The following is a 13,494-nucleotide window of genomic DNA, read 5'->3' as shown; positions in this document are numbered from 1 at the left end:
TAAATGCATATATTTAATTTTAAAAATCTGTGGCAATTAATTTACTACTTCTTTCCAAAGGTGGAAGAAGGGTGATGTGAATAGTAGGCAGCAGCAAAAAATGTAAATGATAATATGCTTCACACTTTTCACCATTTCCTCTTCTGTTAGAATAAACATGCAAACATACATTGCTCATTCCTCTTTTCCAGATCACTGGCTCTGTTAGCTAGTTTTACTTTCAACCTCTGTTGCCATTGTTTTCTAACTTTATTTACATACAATTTTCTTGGTCTTAAAGCTGCATTAAATTTTAACTCAAACATGACATGGCTCGATCATTGAGGAAGTTTTATACATAGATCGTCACATGGACCATTGAGACATGAACTTGCTCACCAACATATACTCTTATACTATCATCCAGCTGTATTTAACCCCCCCCCCCCCCTTTTTCTCTTTCATCCATTTCTTCTTTTCCCTGTTTTTCTTTCTCTTAATTGTACAGAAATGTAAGGAAAAGATTGATTGCTACTTACCATAAAAATGACACATTAAGTTTCAGACACACACAATTAAAAGACATTACAATTAGCTTTCAGCCACAGCCTTCATCAGAAAAAGAAAGAGAAATACTCCCCATTCATTTGCACATGCAAGCATACATCACGCACACATGACCGTTAACTCCAGCAACTCTGGCCAGAAAGTAGCTGTCAGATGGAATGTAAGCAACAATCTGGAGGGGTTAGGGAAAGGGAAGGGATAGCAGTGTAAGAGTGGGGAGAGACAAGAGTGCTGTCTGGTAGAGTGTACAGGGACCAGACTGCCAACAGGCATAGCATCAGGAAGCTATGGGGCAGGATGGTGTGTAAAACGGAACGGAAAAGCAGAGGAGCAGGGAAAGATGGGTGGGTGCATTGGTAGAGGGTAACACACAAAGAGAGTGGAAGACCCAATATGGAGGAGGTGATAAGAGAGAGAGGGTGTAGAGTGAGGCTAGGATGGTCGAGGGAAGGATCCAGATGGCTCGGATAGTTATGTTTAGCTACGTGTTGTGCCACAGGGTGGTCTACTTTGCTCCTGGCAACAGTTTGGCAGTAGCCATTTATCCTGGTGGACAGCTGGTTGGTGGTCATACCGACACAAAAAGTTATGCAATGACTGCAGCAGACCTGTTATATGAAATGGCTGCTTTCACAGATGGCCTGGTGTCTGATGGGGTAGGATAAGAATTAGCCTGTGACAGGATTGGAATAGGTGGTGCTGGGTGGGTGGATTGGGCAGGTTTTGCACCCAAGTCTTCCACAGGGATATGATTCTTGTGGCAAGGGGTTGGGATCTGCAGTGGCGCAGGGACGGATTAGGATGTAGTGGACGTTGGGTGGGTGACAGACCACCACTTCAGGAGGGGTGGGAAGGATGTCAGGTAGGATGTCTCTTATTTCAGGGCATGATGATAGGTAATTGGAACTCTGAAAAAGAATGTGATTCAGTTGTTCCAATCCAGTGTGGGTTGGTAATGGGTGATGAAGGAGGTATTCCTTTGTGGCTGGTTCTTGGAAGTGGTGGGAGAATTGGGGAAACGGGGGGGGGGGGGGGGGGGGGGAGGAGAAATGGCACGGGTGACCTGTTTGTGGACTAGGTCTGGGGGATAGTGCCTGTCAACGAAGGTCTTGATGACACCCTCAGCATACTGGGTAAGGGAGTTCTTGTCACTGCAGATACACCATCCCTGGGTGGCCAGGCTGTATGGGATGGATTTTTTTAGTGTGAAAGGGATGACAGCCATTGAAATGCAGGTACTGTTGATGGGTGGTGGGTTTAATGTGGACAAAGGTGCAGATGGAGCCATCAGAGAGGAGGAGATCAATTTCGAGGAAGGTGGAATGCTGGGTTGAGGAAGACCAGATAAAGCAGATGGGAGAGAAGGTGTTAAGGTTATGAAGAACTGAAGACAGGGTGTCTTGGCCCTGAGTCCAAATCATGAAGATATTGTCAATGAACCTGAATCAGATTCTACATCTACATCTACATTCATACTCCGCAAGCCACCCAACGGTGTGTGGCAGAGGGCACTTTACATGCTACTGTCATTACCTCCCTTTCCTGTTCCAGTCGCGTATGGTTCGCGGGAAGAACAACTGTCTGAAAGCCTCCGTGCACGCTCTAATCTCTCTAATTTTACATTCGTGATCTCTTCGGGAGGTATAAGTAGGGGGAAGCAATATATTCGATACCTCATCCAGAAACGCACCCTCTCGAAACCTGGCGAGCAAGCTACACCGCGATGCAGAGCGCCTCTCTTGCAGAGTCTGCCACTTGAGCTTGTTAAACATCTCCGTAACGCTATCACTGTTACCAAATAACCCTGTGACGAAATGCGCCGCTCTTCTTTGGATCTTCTCTATCTCCTCCGTCAACCCGATCTGATGGTGGTGGTTGTTTCGGGGAAGGAGACCAGACAGCGAGGTCATCGGTCTCATCGGATTAGGGAAGGAAGTCGGCCGTGCCCTTTGAAAGGAACCATTCCGGCATTTGCCTGGAGCGATTTAGGGAAATCACGGAAAACCTAAATCAGGATGGCCGGACGCGGGATTGAACCGTCGTCCTCCCGAATGCGAGTCCAGTGTCTAACCACTGCGCCACCTCGCTCGGTGATCTGGTATGGATCCCACACTGATGAGCAATACTCAAGTATAGTTCGAACGAGTGTTTTGTAAGCCACCTCCTTTGTTGATGGACTACATTTTCTAAGGACTCTCCCAATGAATCTCAACCTGGTACCCGCCTTACCAACAATTAATTTTATATGATCATTCCACTTCAAATCGTTCCGCACGCATACTCCCAGATATTTTACAGAAGTAACTGCTACCAGTGTTTGTTCCGCTATCATATAATCATACAATAAAGGATCCTTCTTTCTATGTATTCGCAATACATTACATTTGTCTATGTTAAGGGTCAGTTGCCACTCCCTGCACCAAGTGCCTACCCGCTGCAGATCTTCCTGCATTTCGCTACAATTTTCTAATGCTGCAACTTCTCTGTATACTACAACATCATCCGCGAAAAGCCGCATGGGACTTCCGACACTATCTACTAGGTCATTTACATATATTGTGAAAAGCAATGGTCCCATAACACTCCCCTGTGGCACGCCAGAGGTTACTTTAACGTCTGTAGACGTCTCTCCATTGATAACAACATACTGTGTTCTGTTTGCTAAAAACTCTTCAATCCAGCCACACAGCTGGTCTGATATTCCGTAAGCTCTTACTTTGTTTATCAGGCGACAGTGCGGAACTGTATCGAACGCCTTCCGGAAGTCAAGAAAAATAGCATCTACCTGGGAGCCTGTATCTAATATTTTCTGGGTCTCATGAACAAATAAAGCGAGTTGGGTCTCACACGATCGCTGTTTCCAGAATCCATGTTGATTCCTACATAGTAGATTCTGGGTTTCCAAAAACGACATGATACTCGAGCAAAAAACATGTTCTAAAATTCTACAACAGATCGACATCAGAGATATAGGTCTATAGTTTTGTGCATCTGCTCGATGACCCTTCTTGAAGACTGGGACTACCTATGCTCTTTTCCAATCATTTGGAACCTTCCATTCCTCTAGAGACTTGCGGTACACGGCTGTTAGAAGGGGGGCAAGTTCTTTCGCGTACTCTGTGTAGAATCGAATTGGTATCCCGTCAGGTCCAGTAGACTTTCCTCTGTTGAGTGATTCCAGTTGCCTTTCTATTCCTTGGACACTTATTTCGATGTCAGCCATTTTTTTGTTTGTGCGGGGATTTAGAGAAGGAACTGCAGTGCGGTCTTCCTCTGTGAAACAGCTTTGGAAAAAGGTGTTTAGTATTTCAGCTTTACGCGTGTCACCCTCTGTTTCAATGCCATCATCATCCCGGAGTGTCTGGATATGCTGTTTCGAGCCACTTACTGATTTAACGTAAGACCAGAACATCCTAGGATTTTCTGTCAAGTCGGTACATAGAATTTTACTTTCGAATTCACTGAACGCTTCATGCATAGCCTTCCTTACGCTAACTTTGACATTGTTTAGCTTCTGTTTGTCTGAGAGGTTTTGGCTGCGTTTATACTTAGAGTGAAGCTCTCTTTGCTTTCGCAGTAGTTTCCTAACTTTGTTGTTGTACCATGGTGGGTTTTTTCCCGTCCCTCACAGTTTTACTCGGCACGTACCTGTCTAAAACGCATTTTACGATTGCCTTGAACTTTTTCCATAAACACTCAACATTGTCAGTGTCGGAACAGAAATTTTCGTTTTGATCTGTTAGGTAGTCTGAAATCTGCCTTCTATTACTCTTGCTAAACAGATAAACCTTCATCCCTTTTTTTATATTCCTACTAACTTCCATATTCAGGGATGCTGCAACGGCCTTATGATCACTGATTCCCTGTTCTGTACATACAGAGTCGAAAAGTTCGGGTCTGTTTGTTAACAGTAGGTCCAAGATGTTATCTCCACGAGTCGGTTCTCTGTTTAATTGCTCGAGGTAATTTTCGGATAGTGCACTCAGTATAATGTCACTCGATGCTCTGTCCCTACCACCCGTCCTAAACATCTGAGTGTCCCAGTCTACATCTGGTAAATTGAAATCTCCACCTAAGACTATAAGATGCTGAGAAAATTTGTGTGAAATGTATTCCAAATTTTCTCTCAGTTGTTCTGCCACTAATGCTGCTGAGTCGGGAGGTCGGTAAAAGGAGCCAATTATTAACCTAGCTCGGTTGTTGAGTGTAACCTCCACCCATAATAATTCACAGGAACTATCCACTTCTTTTTCACTACAGGATAAACTACTACAAACAGCGACGAACACTCCACCACCGGTTGCATGCAATCTATCCTTTCTAAACACCGTCTGTACCTTTGTAAAAATTTGGGCAGAATTTATCTCTGGCTTCAACCAGCTTTCTGTACCTATAACGATTTCGGCTTCAGTGCTTTCTATCAGCGCTTGAAGTTCCGGTACTTTACCAACGCAGCCTCGACAGTTTACAATTACAATATCGATTGCTGCTTGGTCCCCACATGTCCTGACTTTGCCCTGCACCCGTTGAGGCTGTTGCCCTTTCTGTACTTGCCCAAGGCCATCTAACCTAAAAAACTGCCCAGGCCACGCCACACAACCCCTGCTACCCGTGTAGCCGCTTGTTGCGTGTAGTGGACTCCTGACCTATCCAGCGGAACCCGAAACCCCACCACCCTATGGCGCAAGTCAAGGAATCTGCAGCCCACACAGTCGCAGAACCGTCTCAGCCTCTGATTCAGACCCTCCACTCGGCTCTGTACCAAAAGTCCGCAGTCAGTCCTGTCGACGATGCTGCAGATGGTGAGCTCTGCTTTCATCTCGCTAGCAAGACTGGCAGTCTTCACCAAATCAGATATCCGCCGGAAGTCAGAGAGGATTTCCTCGGATCCATAGCGACACACATAATTGGTGCCGACATGAGCGACCACCTGCAGATGGGTGCACCCTGTACCCTTCAAGGCATCCGGAAGGACCCTTTCCACATCTGGAATGACTGCCCCCGGTATGCACACGGAGTGCACATTGGTTTTCTTCCCCTCTCTTGCTGCCATATCCCTAAGGGGCCCCATTACGCGCCTGACGTTGGAGCTCCCAACTACCAGTAAGCCCACCCTCTGCGACCGCCCGGATCTTGCAGACCTCTGGAACAGGACAAGCAGCCATGTCAGGCCGAAGATCAGTATCAGCCTGAGACAGAGCCTGAAACCGGTTCGTCAGACGAACTGGAGAGGCCTTCCGTTCAGCCCTCCGGAATGTCTTTCGCCCCCTGCCACACCTTGAGACGACCTCCCACTCTACCACAGGTGAGGGATCAGCCTCAATGCGGGCAGTATCCCGGGCAACCACAGTCGTAGTCCGATCGGGGGAAGCGTGGGACGAGCTGGCCATCCCCGACCCCACAGTGACGCCCATTGGCAACAGCCTCAAGCTGTATGACCGAAGCCAACACTGCCTGAAGCTGGGAGCGAAGGGATGCCAACTCAGCCTGCATCCGAACACAGCAGTTGCAGTCCCTATCCATGCTAAAAACTGTTGTGCAAAGAACGTCTGAACTAATCTACAGAGAGCGCAAACAAATCGACACAAAATTTAAATGGTTATTAAAATACAAGATTGCCTAGTAAATGCAGTAATGCTGCTACTTGCGCACTGCTGACACACTGCTCGGCGGCGAAAGGAGACTACGCGATTTTATACTATTCAGGTACTAAAACGCGATGCTACAACTCTCAAATACTATAATACGCCCGAAATTTATGAATTAAACAATGCAAGTACCAAAAACACGCAAAGAAATTAAGAATTAAACTATGTAACAAATGAGTGAGCTAGGAGTATACGACTTGCTGCTGCAGCTGCTTATCCAACGACGGCGGGGTTTGGCGTTTTGGGAGGACAGAAAGGTCTCCTCTAGATGGTCCATACACAGTTTGGCATAAGGGGGTGCCATGTGGGTGTTCATGGCTATTCCATGGATTTATTTGCATACCTTCCCTGCAAAGAAAAAGTAGTCATGAGTTAGGATAAAGTTGGTAAGGTGTATGAGGAATGAAGTAGTGGGTTTAGAGCTTGAAAGGCGTTGGGTAATGTAGTGTTCAATAGCGGTAAGATCATGGACATTAAGGCTGCTGGTGTATAGGAAGGTGGCATCAACAGTGACGAGTAGGTATCCAGGAGGTAAAGGAGTGGGGATGGTGGAGAGTCATTGAAGGAAGTGGTTGGTATCTTTGAAAGCAGCCACAATGGAGCATTGAGGATTGTTGGGTCTGTAGATTTTGGGGAACACGTAGAAGGTGGGTGTGCAGAGTGTCACAGGTGTGAGAAGGGAAGGGGATTGAGGGGAGAGGTTCTGGGAAGGGCCTGAAGCTTTAAGCAGGGGTTAGATGTTGTGTTGGACTTTTGGGATAGGGTCACTCTGGAAGAGTTTATTTGTAGGTGGAGGAGTCAGATAATTGGCAGAGGTCTTCCACAAGGTAGTCACTGTGATTCATAACAACAGTGGTGGAACCTTTGTCTGCAAGTAGGATGATTAAGTCAGGATTTATTTTGAGGTTGTATATGACAGTTCTTTCTTCTTCTGAAAGGTTGGTGTTCAGAGGAAGGGCCCTGAGGAAGGATGTTTATGCCAAGATGGAGGTATGGAATTCCTGGAAGATGACCAGCGGGTCGTTGGGGAGGGGGTAAGGTTTAATGCTGGGATTAGGTCAGATTTGATTGGAGGGATTGGAGGCAAAGAAATGTTTCCATTGCAGGGATTGGGAGAAGGAGAGCAGGGCGTCGCCAAGTCTAGCACAGTTTCTGCTAATTGACTATCTTTGATCTCTTACTCTCTCTGGCAGTTCTTCATCTTTGACTTCCTTACTCCATCACAACATGTGGGACCCTCTTAACCTAGGGTCTGAATGAACCCCCCCCCCCCCCCCCCCATTTCCCTCCTTCCAATTCACCATTCTTTCTCCTCTGAGAAATGATTGCTCTGAAACCTAGGAGTATTGTTTTCTATTTTAAGTGTTTCTGGTGGCAGTAGTGGGAGTTGCAGCTCCTGGAAGTAAGTGCTGTCTCTTTGTAATGTGATTGCGGTCTCAACTTCAACATTCTTCTTTCTAAAACACATAATCAAGACTTCAATATGAAATGGATGGATTGCTATTCCATTCCAAAGTCTCCACTGTTTGATTTATAATAAAGATGCCTGTTAACAAAGTATAAAAATGCCATTTACAAGGACAGGCTTCTGTTAAACAGAAGCACTACATCAATTTTAAACCCAAAAAGAAAATAAAGGTCACCAACTGCTCATAAAGAACTGACACCAATAAAAGTTGCCTCACTAATGTTTGTTACATGGGAGAAAAGTATATAAATGTGTTTAAATGAATCACATGACTGGCAGCATATCTCATACACTGAAGTGAAAAAATGTAAACAGCTCCTAAGTTTTAACATAATGCTGCATTGGAGCCCCACAGTAGGTTATAAATGCTGAAACATAAAATAATGAATTAAGCTTAATAATATTTTAGAGTTTTAAGGGAAGGATGGTATAGTAAATGATACTTCTATAAAGTACATATTAATTAAAACTAACTATACTGTTACAGAAGAGAAATTAGAGTTCAGCAATTGATACATGGGAAAAATAGGACAGTAAATAGTTACATGATCAGTAGTAAATTATTAGGACTAAACAAGACTTAATCACTTTATTAGGAACTAGCAGTGCAACAGTGTGAGAACAATATACAGCAGAAGTCATTTACTTTACTTACAATATTGTTGCACTCTCAGCAGTAGTTAACCAGTAATCAATGTAAGCAGCATATGATATGTGCTATGAAAATTTACCAGATACGTTGTTTCATTTTTAAAGAGTAATATGTATGGGATGAATTTTGTCAAAATGAACCAACCCATGCAACTGAAGTAATGTCTTCTCCAGTTTGTAGTGGCACAGAACAGCATGCTTGTAGATAAGAGCCTTCTTGAGTGAAGGTCGGAGCTTCAGAGCATTGTCAAAGCATGTTGCAGATCTGACAACAGTACAAATTGTTAAATGTCACTCAAAATACACACGGAACAACATGATGTAGTTTCATCAAGACAATAATAATAAATATACACCATTGTCTGACAGAGACCTAATGAAAACAAAGTTAAATGGGAAGGACAGGAGGTGAAATAACAGTGGTATGAGGTGGTCATCCATCTAGTACATTTAAAACATACTGTGCATAATGATGTCAGACTGTTTTACACATTTAACACCATTACACACTGTTGTAAACTCATTCAACACAGCATGCAGGTAATGAACGTTACAGCATGGAGACTGCCAGAAGCTAGTTAAAGCTGGACATTGAGTGGATAAAAGGTTCCCCACCACTATACTTCCTAAGCCCTCAGAATCCTAAACCCCTCACCTGGTTAAGATTTACTGATGACATCTTTGTGATCTAGCTTGAGGGTGAGGACACTCTATCCACATTCCTCCAGAACCTCAACAGCTTCTCCTCCATTTACTCTACCTGGTCCTACTCAATCCAACAAGTCACCTTCCTAGATGTTGACCTCCGCCTCAAAGATGGCTACATCAGTACCTCTGTCCATATCAAACCTACTAACCACCAGCATTATCTCCACTTTGACAGTTGCCACCATTCCATTCCAAAAAGTCCCTTCCATACAACCTAGCCCCCCGTGGTCGTCGTATCTGCAGTGACAAGCGGTCCCTCTCGAAATATAATGAGGGTCTCACTGAAGCCATCATAGGCCATAATTATCCTCCCAACCTTGTACGAAAACAAATCTCCCATGCCTTATCTTTCCAGTTTCCCACCACCTCCCAAAGTCCCATCATCTGGCCACAGAGGAGCATTCCCCTCATAACTCAGTACCACCGAGGATTGGAGCTACTAAATTACATTCTCCACCAGAGTTTCGACTAGCTCTTGTCATGCCCAGAAATGAGAAATGTCCTACTCACTAGCCTTCTCACCCCTCCCACAGTTGTATACCACCGTTTACCAAACCTACACAATATACTTGTCCATCCCTACACAAAACCTGCTCCCAACCCCTTACCTCACCACTCATACCCCTCTAACAGACCTGGATGCAAGACCTGTCCCATACGTCCTTCCACCACCACCACCTACTCCTGTCCGGTCACAAACATCACCTATCCCATCAAAGGCAGGGCTACCTGTGAAACCAGTCATGTGATCTACAAGCTAAACTGCAACTACTGTGCTGCATTCTATGTGAGCATGACAACCAACAAGCTGTCTGTCCACATGAATGGCTACTGACAAACTGTGACTAAGAAACAAATGGACCACCCGGTTGCTGAGCACACTGCCAAACTAGAGATCCTTCATTTCAATTAGTGCTTCACAGCCTGTGCCAACACTATCTTTTCTGAACTGCACAATCAGGAACTTTCCCTGCAATATATCCTACGTTCCCGTAATCCTCCTGGCCTCAACCTTCATAAGTCAGTGTCCTCACTCACTAAGCCTGCCTGTTCTCATTCCAGCACTTTACAGCCCTTATTCCACCATTGCACCCAGTCTTTTTACTCCCCCCCTCCCCACCTCTCCCCTGCCCTCCATCTAACGTCCTGACAGCACATAGCTGCCCTATCCTCTCTCCACCACGTCCCTGCACATTCCCCAGCAGCACTGCACTGTCCGCCACCCCTACACTACTATCCCTCCCCCTCGATGCCCCAGCCTCCTCCTTACCCCCACCCAGTCGCCACTCCCATCATGCACTGACTTGCTGCTCGCAGTGTGGCTACAGCTGCCTGAGACTGCAGTTGTGTGTGTGTGTGTGCACACGCGTGCGCGGAATCTATTTTTGACGAAGTCCTTATGCGCTGAAAGCTTTATTTGTGACAGGCTTTTTGTTGTCCCTATCTGCGACTCAGCATCACCGCTGTATGGTGAGTGGCAACATTTCTTTTCATAATATTGTAACTTTCAGAAAATTCAGTCACATGAATGTGTCACCAACTTCTCCTTCTGAAATTAAGAAAATTATACATTCTCTCAAAAATAAAAGCTCACATGGTTTTGATGGTGTTTCCAATAGAGTACTAAAAATTTGTTCCCGTGTAATAAACCCAGTCTTACCTGAAATATGTAATGCATCACTGCCTCAAGGCATTTTTCCAGAGAGACTGAAATATGCCATTATTACACCCCACTCTAAGAAAGGTCATAAGAGAGATGTCAATAATTATCAATCCGTTTCACTGTTGACATCATTCTCCAAAAGTTTTGAGAAGGTGATGTATTCTAGAATTGTATCTCAGCTTATGAACAATAGTATCCTCAGCAAATCACAGTTTGGGTTTCAGAAGGTTCCTCTACTGATAATACCATTAGCATGTTCACTAACCAGATTTTACAAGCATTAAATAATAAAATAGCACCAGTTGGTATTTTCTGTGACCTCTGTAAGTCATTTGCTGTGTGGATTACAGAATTCTCCTATATGAATTAACATTTTATGGGAATGATGAATGTCATATCTAATCAAAAGACTGCAGGAAGTTGTACTTAGTAATTCAAGCAATATAGTCTGGGGACAGAATTCTGACTGGGGAGAAACCACATATGGAATTCCCCAAGATTCGATATTAAGTCCACTACTGTTTCTCATATATGTAAATGATCTTATGTCTAGTACACTACAAGTAGAATTAGTTCTTTTTGCAGATGACACTAGTATATCCAAGCATACATACAGAAACAAAGTTCTTTAAAGTATCACTGACCGGTTTTCTGCAAACGGTCTTGCCTCCCATTTTTAGAAGGCCCAACATATTCAGTTCTTCACATTTAGAGGTACTACACGAATCATAAATATAACACATGTTGAGAAAATAATAAATAGGATGGTTTCAAAATTCTTAGGATTCCATATTGATGAAAATTTAAACTGGGAAAAACACATTTTGGAACTCCTAAAACAACTTAGTTCAGCCACATTTGCACTCAGAATCATTGCAAATCTTGGGGAGAGACAAATCAGTGAGTTGACATATTTTGCATATTTTCATTGAACAATGCCATATTGAATAATATTCTTGGGTAACTCATCTTAAGAAAGAAATCTTCACTGTGCAAAAATGTTCTGTGAGAATAATATGTGGTGCTCAACTATGACCATCTTCTAGACATCTGTTTAAGGCGTTGGGCATTCTGACTACTGTTTCACAGTATATTTATTCCCTCATGAAGTTTGCAGTAAATAACTAGAGTTCAAAAGGAACAATGAGGTACATAATTACATTACTCCACATTAAGGTTGTCTTCAGCATAAAAGGGGGTGCACTATGTGGCGACAAAAATTTTTGATCATTTACCCAGTGACATAAAATGTCTGACAAACAGCAAAGTAAAATTTAATAACAAACTGAAAAAGTTTCTCCTTGACAACTCCTCCTATTCTGTAGAAGAACTGGAAGAATTTCTGTTACTGTAATGCGTAAAAGGTGATGGGGTAGGAATTACTAACTCACACATATATCCTTTTTGTAAAGAAGTTCAGAATGTAACCATCTGTACAAATTAATTTGCAATGTGAATGTACAATGACTCATTCCACATAATAACGATCAATCTTGCAAAATGATCCAGGGCACATGTTACTAACTATATAAAAAATAAATTATTGTATACAGTTCTAAACAAAACTGAATCGTACAGCTAGACCATTTTCTGGTGTACAAGTTAACCCAGCCAAAGGTAGACACCTACCTTTTGGAAAAGAAACCTTTTAAATTTAATAAAGTATGCAAGAAAGATGTTTATTGCTGTGCTGTGGAGCCCATTAGCATGGTAATGCCATCTTCTGATTCAAATTCCAAGACTTTGGATATACAGCAGACTGACGTCTACACTATAACAATAAATCAACAAACTGAGTTGTGCTTTTGGTTACAGATATAGTACAGTATCATATTACTACCAACAACCTTCTCAAAAAAGTTATCCTCTCCCTGCACATCTGCGAATGTATGTGGGCTCAAAGAAAAAAGAGAATAATTAAAGAATAAGCCTTATGAAACTAAAAAAATAACTTTCTTGTGAAAGAGAAACGAAATAATGACAAAAGTAAAGGCATTTCATTCAAGAGTGCATCTGTGAACAAAACCTCATTCTGGATAACACTCAATACATTGTAACATGCTTGCATTCCCCTTGGTAGGCCATCAAAAGATGACTGAAATATCGCTGTCCGAGGCTGTACCATTAAACAACTGCAGCTCTGTTGTGGTTGTTCAGCATGTGAGGAGGATTCCTGTGACACTGCACTCTTAAGTTCAACTGGATCTAAGCATAGTCAGCTCTATTTATGTCAGAAGGTGCAACAGACCAACCTAAAGGAAGGTGTTCACAAGGTGGCTGCAGTGTTGTCATGCATTATCATTTTGAAAGCTGAGACCATTGCTGAAATGTTGACTATAGGGTTGGACAAAAGGATGGGATCCTATCCCGATGACACAGAACCCTCAAATTATGTTCAACAGGGATGACAGGTATTCCAGCACCTGTACATAATACCAATACAAAATATGACCAACCAATCTCCATGCTGAACTTGTGGGACTGCGTGCCTAAGATGTGGATTTGTACTGGCAGAGTCTACACTCTTCTACAACAATAATCAGGTGTCTTACAAACCTAGCACTTATCACCAAAAGGACCCAATGCCAATGAACCAAGTTCCATTCCAAGTGTTTCCTCACCCATCTTCTCTGGGCACCAAGGTGTTGGGAGGCGTTGTGTGTAACAGACTCCCAGAAGCCAAAATGATCATATGGAGGTGACCGAGTATTGTCTGGTTTGACAAACCCCTCCCAGTTGCCTTAAAAAAAAAAGGCAGCACACAGTTCTGTTACCTACTCCTCAGCAGACTTAAGAACCATAATATGCAG

At 43.4% G+C, this 13,494-nt stretch overlaps 1 protein-coding gene across 2 annotated transcripts in view; it reads right to left on the bottom strand.

Annotated features, from left to right (window-relative positions):
• Positions 1–13,494, bottom strand: part of LOC126474995 (tetratricopeptide repeat protein 17) — a 337,167-nt gene that overhangs the window by 215,707 nt on the left and 107,966 nt on the right. For both annotated transcript variants that reach the window (XM_050102532.1, XM_050102531.1), the window contains exon 6: positions 8,459–8,578. In XM_050102532.1, coding sequence (XP_049958489.1) covers positions 8,459–8,578 — 120 coding nt within the window. The remainder of the gene's footprint in view (positions 1–8,458; positions 8,579–13,494) is intronic.

This window comes from Schistocerca serialis, chromosome 4, assembly GCF_023864345.2.
Source record: "Schistocerca serialis cubense isolate TAMUIC-IGC-003099 chromosome 4, iqSchSeri2.2, whole genome shotgun sequence".
Taxonomy (NCBI): domain Eukaryota; kingdom Metazoa; phylum Arthropoda; class Insecta; order Orthoptera; family Acrididae; genus Schistocerca; species Schistocerca serialis.
The sequence above is the reverse complement of the archived record's forward strand: the minus strand, read 5'-3'. Positions and strand labels throughout refer to the sequence as shown.